Source organism: Anastrepha obliqua, chromosome 1 (assembly GCF_027943255.1).
Source record: "Anastrepha obliqua isolate idAnaObli1 chromosome 1, idAnaObli1_1.0, whole genome shotgun sequence".
Classification (NCBI taxonomy): domain Eukaryota; kingdom Metazoa; phylum Arthropoda; class Insecta; order Diptera; family Tephritidae; genus Anastrepha; species Anastrepha obliqua.
Genome location: NC_072892.1, coordinates 78130154 through 78143115, shown reverse-complemented (window position 1 = coordinate 78143115; position 12962 = coordinate 78130154). Strand labels below are relative to the sequence as shown.

The following is a 12962-nucleotide window of genomic DNA, read 5'->3' as shown; positions in this document are numbered from 1 at the left end:
AACCACATCCATTTCTACAGAACGGAAAATATCTTCAATTTTTTTCTAACCAATAAAAGTTTACTTACCAATGAAATTTGATAAAATTGTTTTTTTTTCGCACTCTGAAGAGTGTCGACCTATTTTGATAGAATATTAATGGAAGCAATGCAATATTTTCCAAGAAATTCACCGACGAGGCGATGCGGCTGGGATTCCCCCGATATTATGGGGAGATCCCGGCGAAGTAAACTATAAACGATGTTAGATAGGATTTTGTCGTTTGTCGTTTTGATCAATTTGGTTTGTTTTTGCTGTGGGTACGGACATAACATAGTTCTTTCCTGAACAATGAGTGCAAAGCGCAAACGAATTGTGGTTTCGATGGATACACGTTTAAAAGTGCTAAGGCGGATTGATAATGGTGAATCCGTAGCGAAAATATGTGCAGAATTTAATGTTGGAAAAAGCACTGTAAATGACTGGCGAAGAGATAGGCGTTCAATTGAGGAGTTTTGCTCGAAAATGGAATCTGATAGAAATCTGGGTAGCCGTTGTACGAGAATAAAACCGATTTGCGAGGTCGTCGATGAAGCTTTGTGGATCTGGTTTCTTCAGGAACGTCGAAGAGGTACACCGATTGGCGGCCCAATTTTGAAAGAAAAAGCTTTGGCTATCCACCAGAAGATTAATATTGGAGGTGACTTTGTGGCAAGTGATGATTGGCTTAATCGATGGAAGAAGCGACACGGAATTAATTTCGCACATGTAAGTGGAGAAAAAATGTCTGCTGATACTTCTGGTGCGACACAATTCAAGACTAAGTTTGGTGAAATGGTTAAAACAGAGGAATTATCACCAGAACAAGTCTATAATATGGACGAGACCGGGCTAAACATTAAAATGTTACCAGAAACAACTTTTCTAGGCAGTCATGAACAGTCTGCCTCTGGCTTCAAAAAGAACAAAGAACGTATTACAGTGGCCATTTTTTCGAAGGCAGCAGGGACTCATAAAATTCCTCTTTTCGTTATTGGCCAGTCTGCTAAACCACGGGCATTCAAAAACTTGAATCCATCTTCCCTTCCGGTTTATTATAAGTCACAAAAATCAGCGTGGATGAATTCAGACTTGTTTAAAGAGTGGTTTAATTTGGAGTTTGTTCCAAAAGTTAAAAAAACATTTAAAGAGTGTAAACTTGCCTATTAAAGCAATTCTTGTGTTAGATAATGCTCCAACCCATCCTTATGACTGCGCTGTAGATGACATAAAATTAGTTTATCTTCCTCCTAATGTGACAAGCTTAGTGCAACCAATGGACCAAGGAGTGATCAAAAGCTTAAAAAGAGGATACAGGCGTAAACTTGTTTCTGAAATTCTGCAACATTCGGAGAGTGAAGACAAAGGTCTTTTAGAAGTCATCAAAAAGATCAATATCAAGGATGTTATCTATATGTTCGCTACAGCATTTCAAGAAATGCCCTCTTCAAAGTTTGTTAAGTCTTGGAGAAAACTTTGGCCAGATGTTGAGAATCTGATTGTGATCTCGAATATTGCAGGGACTGAAGAAGAAGAAAACAAATCTACTTTACAAGACCTTCAAAAGTTATCGGGTAACGAATCATTACAGGCAGAAGATGTGGAAAATTGGATGATAAACTGTGACGAACACCTTGAAAATGAATTTTTGAATGATGACGAAATCATAGATTTAGCAAACAAAGAACAAGAGGAAGATGATGAAAGTAATGACGTTGAAGAGGAGAAAACAGTTTCTCATGAAGAAGCCAAAAATGTGATGGAAATTGCATTAAAATACATTGAGCAGCAACATGAGTCAACAGCATTAGACGTTTTGGTGATTAGAAAATGGAGGGATGTCGCATTCAGAAATTCACTGAAGGTTAAAAAACAGAAGAAAATCACAGGGTTTTTCAAAAAATAATTATTACACTTATATTTTATTGATGTAACACATTAACATATGTAAATATGAAATACATAAATATGTAAAAAATGCTTCTCCATTTTTTTATATGTATGTATACAATATATTATACAAGTACACTTCGGATTAACCGGCCAAAACGGCAACCGGCTAGGTATGCAGTCCTGAGGTGACCGGTTAAGAGGAATTGTACTGTATTTGAAAATAATGCAACGATAATTAAGAAACACAGTTTTACAATAGACGCTGCGAAACTGATGCTCTGTCTCCTAGAAATTTCGTTAAGGAAAAGGTATCACAGAGGAAAAACGAAGGATCTTTTATGAAGATTTATTACTGTGCATACGAATTTCTTAGTGGAAATAAATGACACATTTAAACACATAAATATTTTTTTATGGGATTTTCAAATTCTAATATGTGGTGCTCTCATGTAGCTACGCCCTTGGATAAAAATATTTGGGTAAGAGAATAATTTTCTTGTATTTAAAAACTATGGTTTGTATTTATTGGCTAATTTATGGAAAAAATATTTACTCCTCTCTAGAACTTATATAGCTCCCACACTTCTACTACACCTTAACTGTTTTCATAGAATTAATAAAAAAAAAAAAAAAACAGTGCACAAACGCGATTTTTGCACTCAATCATAAGGAAACCATTTATACAAGTAGGTAACTATTTTCCGTCTGCAAATACTTTTGGGTTTATATAGTGGGCAACAGTCTGAGGCGGAATCGCTTTACACTCTTTGAATGAAATTATTGTTATTTGGCTGTGACAGTGCATAAATTAGTAGCCAGTGTATGTAATTGTGGTCACGTAAAACTACAATTTGAAGCAGTAACAAATTGCATGACCGTCCAGTGACACCAGCCAACATTGACGACTTCATTTAGCCAATGCACACATTTTTTGAGTAGGTGTTAATGATTACTGTATGGTCGCTTGAGAGATTTATTTGATTTTCAGTTGTGCTGCGAGGTGGGAAACTTTATTGGGAAAGAAAAAGTGAGAACCAACACATATGCGCTTGCCTAAACATACCACTTTAATGTTTTATGTTGGCTCAAAATAGCTACGCTACATAAATTACTGCACATTTTTTTCGCAAGCTCAAGATGGGTTCCAACTAAAATCCTGACACGTTCATATGCAATGCCAGCTAGGATACATTAGAAGAACAGTGGAGTGTGTTAGCAGGTGGAAACAGAAGGTTTTTGAAATAAATCATCTACCTCAAGCATAGTCTGAATCATAAAACTAAATTACGCCCACTTGTAAGCCTTAAGCATCTTCCTCAAAACTTTTTAAGACATTGTTTGTATGCCTAAGCACTGAAGTGCCATAACTCTAGACATTATTTTTAGTCACAGCCCAGCGCTTATTTTTTCTCAAAACCACAAATCGAAAAATAAAATTAAAAGTTGAGAACTAAACTAATTCATTCATATGCATTCTTTACTCTGCCTTGGCGTTTTATTCAAAACGCTATTTATATGCGGAATTTTATGCTCTTTATTGCTGTGGTTTGTCACCCTAACATTTCTCGTGCAGCATATTATAGTACTCTTATTATATAATAGGACTATGAATAAGTTCGTGCGGTTTTTTTCGAAATTTGAAACTTTATTGACGTAAAATGGTTACAAATTTAATATTCAAAGTATTGTCCATCGCTTACTACTACTTTTCCCCATCTTTCTGGCAATTCACGGATTCCCTTTGTGAAAAATTCGGTCGGTTTTGCCGCAATCCACGAATCGATCCATTTTTTGACTTCATCGTAATTACGGAAGTGCTGGTCAGCCAGGCCATGTTGCATCGATCGGAAGAGATAGTAATCGGATGGCGCAAGGTCTGGACTATACGGCGGGTGGGGTAGGACATCCCATTTGAGCGTTTCTAAGTATGTTTTGACCACTTGTGCAACATGTGGCCGAGCATTGTCATGTTGCAAAATAACTTCGTCGTGTCTATCGGCGTATTGCGGCCGTTTTTCTCGCAGTGCTCGGCTCAAACGCATCAATTGTCGTCGGTAGACATCCCCCGTAATCGTTTCATTCGGTTTCAGTAGCTCATAATACACAACACCCAGCTGGTCCCACCAGATACACAGCATAACCTTCAGGCCATGAATATTCTGCGCCGACGTCGATGTTGAAGCATGGCCAGGGTATCCATACGTTGCCCGACGTTTTGGATTGTCGTAATGGACCCACTTTTCATCGCCAGTCACAATTCGATGCAAAAAACCCTTTCTTTTGTGCCCTTGAAGCAGTTGTTCGCATGCCATAAAACGGCGTTCAACGTCTCTTGGCTTCAATTCATACGGCACCCAATGGCCTACCTTTCGGATCATTCCCATGGCTTTTAAACGTTTGGAAATGGTTGATTGATCAACTCCCAAAGTTTTTGCAACCTCTTCTTGCGTTTGAGCCGGATCTTGATCGAGCAATTCCTCCAATTCGGTATCCATGAACTTTGGCGGCGCACCCTCGCGTTCTTCGTCTTCCAAGCCAAAATCACCACTTTTAAAGCGTGCAAATCACTTCTGGCACGTTCGCTCAGCTAGAGCATGCTCACCATAAACTTCCACCAAGATACGATGACTTTCGGCTGCTTTTTTCTTCATATTAAAATAATGAAGAAGAATTCCCCGCAAAAACACATTATTTGGCACGAAATTCGACATTTTCAAGTGTGGTAAAAATATTGTTGTTTACGCTTCAAATAAAAAACTTATACTGACGTTTGTGCCTTACGACAGTAGCTCTCCAATGAATGTTTGGAAATGTGGATCGATGGAATAATAATCAAGTTACGCCATCTGTTGTAAAACCGCACGAACTTATTCATAGTCCTATTAATAAAAAGATAAAGATATAATACTAGAATTATACACACATGTGTCTATATAAGTATGCACATATATGAACTGTGCGTAGCTCACCTACATATCATACTTAGATCGAGAATATTCAAATAATGGGAATTGTTAATTTGCCATTAACGACAACTGGTCTGCAACAGGGGTGCATTAGGTGCACAATTTTGCTCATACCATTTTTCGCGAGATGGTAACCTCTAGTCAAATTATACAGAATATTGTGAGCTAGTGTTTAACTTGCTACACCATCCGGTACATAATTATGCCAAATTTCATCTTACAACTTTTATTTGCTCCGATCGATGGCACATGATCTGACTGATCAGAATTTTTACTCTTACGAAGCGTCAAGAAATGAATCAATTTAGGGATTGCATCAAAAGACAAGAAGTTCTCCAGTGCGAAATTCGTGAACTATGCGAAAGATGAGAAAAGGTAAGGGCAAACGGCGGGAAGTACTTCGGAACTTAAGTATCAAACATTTTTATATATGCACGCACTTGCGCATAAGGGTATTCTAATTTGCATGTAACGGTTGGCTGTAACAGCACCAAAGCATCGAGGTAGATATTTATTTACTTATTTCATTTTTACCAAAAGACTCGAAATGATGGGAAGAGTCTATTTAGCCAAGTCTTTTCGTCCTTTCGTCGATCTATCTGTCCGTGCGGACGATAAACCGAGCAAAAATTAATACATTTTAAGGGGGGGGGGGGGGGTTAGGGATAAACGGTAAAAAAAACACTTTTTTCATGAATTTATTGTAGCGAAACGGTTCAAGTCAGTTTATTAAAAGTTGTTGCATATTATAAAGTAACATTTCAACAATATTTGATAAAATTTTCATGTAAAAATATTGCAAAATGAGCGAATGAGAGTACATTTACGTAGACGTCTTTTCAAAAATACATTTTGCAGTAGTCAGCATATCTCAGCGTAGAATCATCTGAAATCAAAAAAATCGAATAATTTAGTTAAAGTATGAGTTAAACTTCCCCCCAACGTTTATTTTGACGATTTATTTTCATTTTCAGCCATTTGGTAGTCGTTTGAAGTAAAAAGTGATTTTTGACGAAAAAATGCCGCCATTTTGTAGGTGTAAAACCACCTTAATATAAAAAAAAATGGCGAAAAAAAACGTTGGGGGGAGGTTTTTTATATGTAAAATATGTGTGCAAAATTTCAAAATGATCGGTTGAGTAGTTTTCAAATGCCAATGAAAAGAGACCTTTTCCTAAAATAAGGATACTAATTACTCAGTTGCTTAAATAAAGGCAATTCAAACCTAACGCAGGAATCAATAACTGTTGTTCTCTAAGCCTGAATGGTTCGTAATACACAACATCAATGAAATCCTACACTCAGAACGCCACCTCAAATGAGGCCTAAAAGAGACTAACATATTTACTCACTCTTCCATTCAATGCATTTAGAAGGTTTACGATTTACATGTCTTAGCTTTTGTAATTGTTTTCATTTGACGACTGGTACTGGTGATAGGAGATATAATTAGTAATAATTGCGTACTCCCGCGTTACTGAATACTGGAGGATTGCTCTTATGCGAATATATGCGTGCATGTGTATGCATATTACCATCAGTGCAGTGAAAACATGTTCGTTTATTTTTAATTAGGCATGTACAGACTAGAAATATACATATATGTATGCGTGTTTGTATGGATTTTCATACATACATAGTACGTGCGTAAACTGCGTAAATGCATAGCGCGTATTTGTATCGGCGCTTCATAATGTGCTCATAAAATGCACCAAACGGCCATAAAATCTCCACAACAATGACTGTTACTTGCACTTATGTTTGTATTTGTAGTTGAGGCATCACTGCCATCCACTGCCATCCACTTCTACTCCACTTGTGAATCTCCCCCAGACGAACAGCGGCGATTGAAAAAGCCAGCGCGTGCGAATACAATGTTAATGCGAATTCGAGTATGTGAGGGAATGTACGAAATTTGCGTTTCTTGAGATTGTGCAAATGATATCTTGGCGCTTCAAACGCCCTGAGCCTTTTCCTGTGGCAGTCGCTGGAGTTTTGCTAAAGTTTCGCATTCTTTGTTTTTGCTGCGGAATGTAATCAAACAAATTTTAATTGCATTGCAAAATGAAATATTACCGAACTGGAGAAGCAGTCGAGCCGGCACACTCCGTTGGTTTGAAGGGATCTACTTAGTCTGAGTTTGTTTGTGGGAAGCGATTTAGTGCAGAGTAATAATCACACTTTGTATGGAATTATGAAAAATATTGTATTTGTGTGCAATTAATGTTAAGCGTAACGTTCAACTCGCCGACAATTAAGCGGAAGATGCATTTTTCTCAAAATCTCATCAGTTTTTTGCGCCGTTTGCGACTATGTATAGTAGTAACAACAGTTGCCTAGAAACGGAAAGGCAATGCATTTCACATAAAAACATATTTACATACATACAACATAAAAAGCCTAGCTCAAATATATAGCATAAAACAAATATTAGATGCAAATATTATGAGTATGTTGATTAGGCCGGGTCGATTTGTGGGGAGGCAAATCGCCCATTGCTCTGTGAAAATCATATTCTAGGGATAAAAATAAGAAACTTTGCCGAAGGAACCATACCTCTAAAACGAATTCTGATGTCCCCCAAGCGAATAGCGAATAGAGAAAGAGAGCAACTGGAGTTAATAAGCATTTGTTGGTAGCGTTGGAAAAGAGCTGCCAAAAATTAAATTTGCTTCAAATCACTGAGTGAGTATTATTCAGTAAGACCTCGTTCGTACAGAGAAATATTCGGTTACAGAGAAATACTCGTTACTTGTGATGCTGGTTCTCTGTCTACACACTTTGGGTTCTCGTTCTTCTCAATCTTGTTGTTGTCGGTAGACTAAAAATTATGCAACTGCAAGCAACGGAGCTGCCGTGTGTGAACACAACGGGCTCCACCAAAAGAGAATTCCCAAAGTTTGAGCAAGAGCTTCCCTTTATGAACGCGGTCTTATGAAACTTGCTTAATATCAGAAAAGAGAGTTTGGCAGCATTAGAAATAGTGATTTCACATGCAAATTGCTCATCAAGTGAGCAGAAAAGTGGCGAAGCGCAGGTGCTTATTATTGAAATATTAAACATTTTAGCCCAATACTTCTTTTCGGCTCCTAATATGCCCAATAGTGATAGAATGTGTTTCCCATTCTTTAAAAAAGGAAAAGCAAATATAGGAAGTAATTATCGGGGAATATCCTTTATCAACTGTATCGCAAAAGTTTTAATGGGATTGATTAATGCAAGACTTACAAACTGGATAGAAAACATCAACTTGCTCACTGAGTTTCAAGCCGGCTTTAGAAAAACTACTCAACGGTGGATAACATATACAAGGCCGTCGAGGTAAATCCGGAAAACATTTCGAAAGCTCTGGAGCAGTAGTGTTAAGTCTAAAACCGCTGATAAAGGGACATATTTTTAGTGTATTGTTTCCTGATTTACATTGGAGTGTCGGAGTAAGTGCTAGTGAAACGATGAGTCGAGAGCAGGACAGAAGAGCTGCGATACTAGAGTCACTTCGCGCCGGAAAAAGCCCTAAAGAGATAATTGAGTGGTTTGGCTACAAAAAAACGCAACCCTGGATGGACCGCGTGGCTGCTGGAAGAGAATATGTGTTTCAGCAGGACTCCGCAGCTGCTCACAAGGCAAAGAAGACTCAGGCTTGCCTCCAGAACAACCTACCTTACCACTGGTCACCACATTTTTGGACACCTACTGGCCCAGACTGCAATCCTTTTGATTATTACGTGTGGGGCACAGTTGAAGCAAAAGTTAACGCGAAGCCTCATAACACTAAGGACGCTCCGAAGGCAACCATCGAGGAAGTGATGACCACAATGGACAAAGAGGAGGTAGCTCGCGCATGTGGGCGCTTCAGGTCTCGGTTGGAGCAGGTAATTGCACGAGATGGAAGTTACATTGAATAATTTTCAACTATGATATGGGTACTTACATTATACAAAGTTAAGTGCAAATAAAATTATCAAATAAAATTGAGTAAATATCCAATAGTTTTGTTTTTAAGTTCAACATTCCGGATTTACCTCGACGGCCCTGTACAATCTTGCATCTATAGTACATTTAAAGTTCAATGAAAACAAAAAAGTTCATGCATATGCTTTTCAAAGCGGCTTTCGACAGGTAATCCAGGTGGCCATTAATTTATAAACTTCGACAGATGGGATTATCCTACAAAATAACAAACCTGTTTGAAAATATACATATTCGATCACGAGAACAGCAGTTTGGACAGGAACGGAAGTATCAGATTACTTCGAAACCGGTACAGGGGTGAAAGGTTGTCCGTTATCATCCTTACTCTTCACATTATGACTGAAAGGTGGTCTACTGATTGATGGAATAAATGTATGCCTTCTTCTATATGCTGATGATATTATTCTCTTGGCGGATAATCCTAATGTCATGCAATCTATGTTTAAACAACTAGAAGTATATTGCGCTGAGTGGAACATGGAAGTAAATTTAATGAAATCTTAGTTGATGGTCTTTAGAAAAGGTGGTCAACTAGCCAAGGCAGAAAAATGGTGATACAAAGGCGAGGAAATAAAAGTGGTAGCAGAATATACCATAAGTATCTTGGTGTCATTCTCACATTCAAAATGGCGTTCGCTGAACATGTGCAAGCCAGAAATAATTCACCAAAGCTAGCATTAATTGTACATTGAGCAATTTCTTAGCTAAACCATACATTTCATATCAAGCAAAATGGAAGCTGTTTCATGTGCAGAGCTATACAAACATACACAGCTCAAATCTGGGGTTATACGCTGTTTGAAGAAGTAAATAAACTTCAGCGTTATTTTATTAAAAGAATTTTCAAATTACCTGACGTCACTTCCAATTATGCAATAACGGTAGAAACTAATGTACAAGATAGCTACTTATATTCGTTAGAACTACATACGAAAAACATTTGGAAATCTACCTATGAATACAACAGCAGTAGATTCCCGCACAAACTTACACAGTGCATATTTCGAAAAAACATGTTTTGGCTCAAACAACTCAATGACTTCGGTATGGAGTTCGGCATAAAGCTTGAAGAAAATATAACTGTTACGGACTGGCCAGATCGCTGCATCCACCTTTTATCAAACATTAAACTACAAAATTTAAACATGGCAAAAGAAAAAACACTATCAAGCACGACACTAATATATAAACACTTAGATCAATCAAAAGGAGAATCATACTCTAGAGAAGATATGTGATTTGTTAAAACTGAATGCCTATGGAAACGCGGTAAGAATTTGCACGCTATACAACTCAAACGAAGAAGAAGATATCACTGTATCACTTCTTAGGAAGGTGTCCTGTACTGAAGGAAATCAGACAAAGATACTTAAATGCAGAGAAACTAAACGACGCCAAAATTGGAGAACACTATTTGGTTTCATATACTCAGCCTGGCAGTATAGAGATTTTCTTATAGCAGAGTTCAATTATTAATTATATTAAGAGCTGTGACAGACAACATCGGTATTGTCTTCTTTATTTTATTTATTGTATTTCTTTATTTACTTTAATATATTAAATGAATTAATGTATGAATCAAGTCAATTGTTAACCATAAATTTAATAAAGAATTCCTACTATTACTACTACTACTATTACTACTAATGATAGAATGCAAGATTACACAGTCTAAAGTAGAGTTATGTGAGGAGTTTGCAGCCGCCGTAGCCGAATGGGTTGGTGCGTAACTACCATTCGGAATTCACAGAAAGACTCTCGGTAAAACACTAAAATTAAGAAAAACATTTTTCTAATAGCGGTCGCCCCTCGGCAGGCAATGGCAAACCTCCGATTATATTTCTGCCATGAAAAAGCTCTTCATTGCTGTGGAACAACATCAAGACGCACACCACAAATGGGAGGAGGAGCTCGGCCAAACACCCAAAACGGGTGTACGCACCAATTATATATACATATATATATATAATATGAACGAATGAACGAGCGCACTTAAGAAATATATAAATTTCTAAATCAGTGTGATTTTCAAAGAAAAATAAAAAAATCGAAAAACAATGGTCTCGGAAAGTTATAGCTACATATAAGTACACATATATGGGTTTTGCCATGACGACGAAGATATCCAAAGCGTCGAATACTAGCCAGTATATTACGACTCCATTTACGCCGGTATTTCTTCAGTTTTTTGCCGAATCTTAGTTCTACTAACATCCGGAATTTAATCGGTATGTTATTTAATTAATATACTTATTCAAGTCTACGTATTATTAAATCCTTACATACGAATACTTAGATTAAAGCTCACATAAATTATAAAATTAATAAAAAAATAAGTAATATTGAAATAGAGTTTTGTTGACTTTATATAACACTCGCGCCATCCTGCTGAAACCAAAGATCGTTCAAGTCCATGCCATCGATTCACGGCCACAAAAATCGTTTACCATGCCCCTGTAACGCTTACGAGTGTCAACTCGGAAACAAAAACAACCCCCAATCTCAGTATTTCATTAGTGCAGAATAAAACAGTGGTCGTACGACCACAAATATTTTTATATTTTTATTTGATTCCATAAAATATTACGCTGGTCGTTAGGCAATAAGTAATTTAATTACAAAGATATGGAAGGAGAGTGATATTGATGAGCCAATGCCCTCAAGCTCATTTAGAAGAAAAATACAAAGTCTTTAGAACTAGTGACTAACAAACAATGACACATATAAATAGTTGAAAGTTGGCAATTAACTACATATAGTTGCGAGATTTTTTGGTGTTTGACGGTTATGTCGACTTTGGGTAGAGTTGTCTTTATTTGGGAGTCTTGTCATCAATTGTGTAATAGTTGTATAGGGTGATGAATTAAGAGGAGTTTTTTTCATTTGCGTATTTTTTACAGATCGCGCGCGAGTTGTGGCAAACTGTCATCGTGGATTTGTTGAACAGCGTTTGGCATTTCATCATGGAAAGACTCACACCGCAACAACGTCTACAAATTGTTCAACTGTATTATGAAAATCAGCGTTCTGTGACAAGCCACTTGCCATACAGCTCGTGAAACAATGACTTTATTGAGAAGTCATTTCGGAGAGCAGCTGATTTCACGTTTAGGACCTGTGAGTTGGCCACCAAGATCTTGTGATATCACACCTTTGGACTTTTTTCTTTGGGGATTCGTGAAGTCCAAGGTCTATGCTGATAAATCAGCTACGATTGAAGCTCTGGAAGCCAACATTACGCGTGTTATTCACGACATACCAGTCGAAATGCTCGAACGAGTGATTGAAAATTGGACCTTCAGAATGGACCACCTTAAGTGTAGTTGCGGCCAACATTTGAATGAAGTCATATTCAAAAAGTAAATTTCAAAGAATGTCCTTTCAAATGATAAATAAAGGTTTTAAACATAATTTACATTTTTGTTTTTTTTAACTATTGAAAAAAGCACCTCAGGATTGATCACCCTATATTTATGTGTCTTCTGTTTGTGTTTAGTTTCGTCTCGTCAAAAGCATCGGGATCAAGATCGCGATGCATATCTGCATTAGGTATGTAGCCAGGTGCATCAGTCACGTTCTTAAGTATTTTAGTCAGGAGACTGGACTCGTTGTAGTTTGCTTCGATTTCTTTTTGCAGCAGTGTTGCACACCTCATATTTCCAGATCGATGCAATTGTCGCTCGATAAATAAGTGTTACATTTTGCAATGCTCATTTGATCGGAGTTCCAAGCAGTCAGTACAATTGCGTGAAATGGTTTTTTATTTAATTTTCGGTTTCCTTTATATGCTCCAGCAAGTTTAATTTTGCATCGACGGTGATGCGTAGTACTGTCGTGTCAAGTTTGTGTAGTTTACTTGCATCGTTTTATCTGTATTAATTTCGAGGCTCCATTTTTTAGGTCAGATAAATTTTACATTTAACTCGTTTTGTAAATTTAGTTTCGCAAGTTTTGTATCTTTATGAGATACCATTAGGACTGTGTCATCCATAAATGTTAGCTACATTCATAGCAGCCGATATAAAGGTTATAGAGACCTTGCTGCGAGCCAAATATACTACACATTTAAAAAGTGTTGAGAAATATCGTTAAAAGCAAAATAAAAAATTAAGG

General features: G+C 37.2%; 1 protein-coding gene across 1 annotated transcript in view; it reads left to right on the top strand.

The window, feature by feature from the left end:
• The first annotated feature begins 330 nt into the window (after nt 1–330).
• The window catches only part of LOC129235463 (jerky protein homolog-like), a 186864-nt gene continuing 174232 nt past the window's right edge, over nt 331–12962 (top strand). Inside the window, exons 1-2 of the mRNA XM_054869326.1 lie at nt 331–952; nt 1191–1837. Coding sequence (XP_054725301.1) covers nt 331–952; nt 1191–1837 — 1269 coding nt within the window. The remainder of the gene's footprint in view (nt 953–1190; nt 1838–12962) is intronic.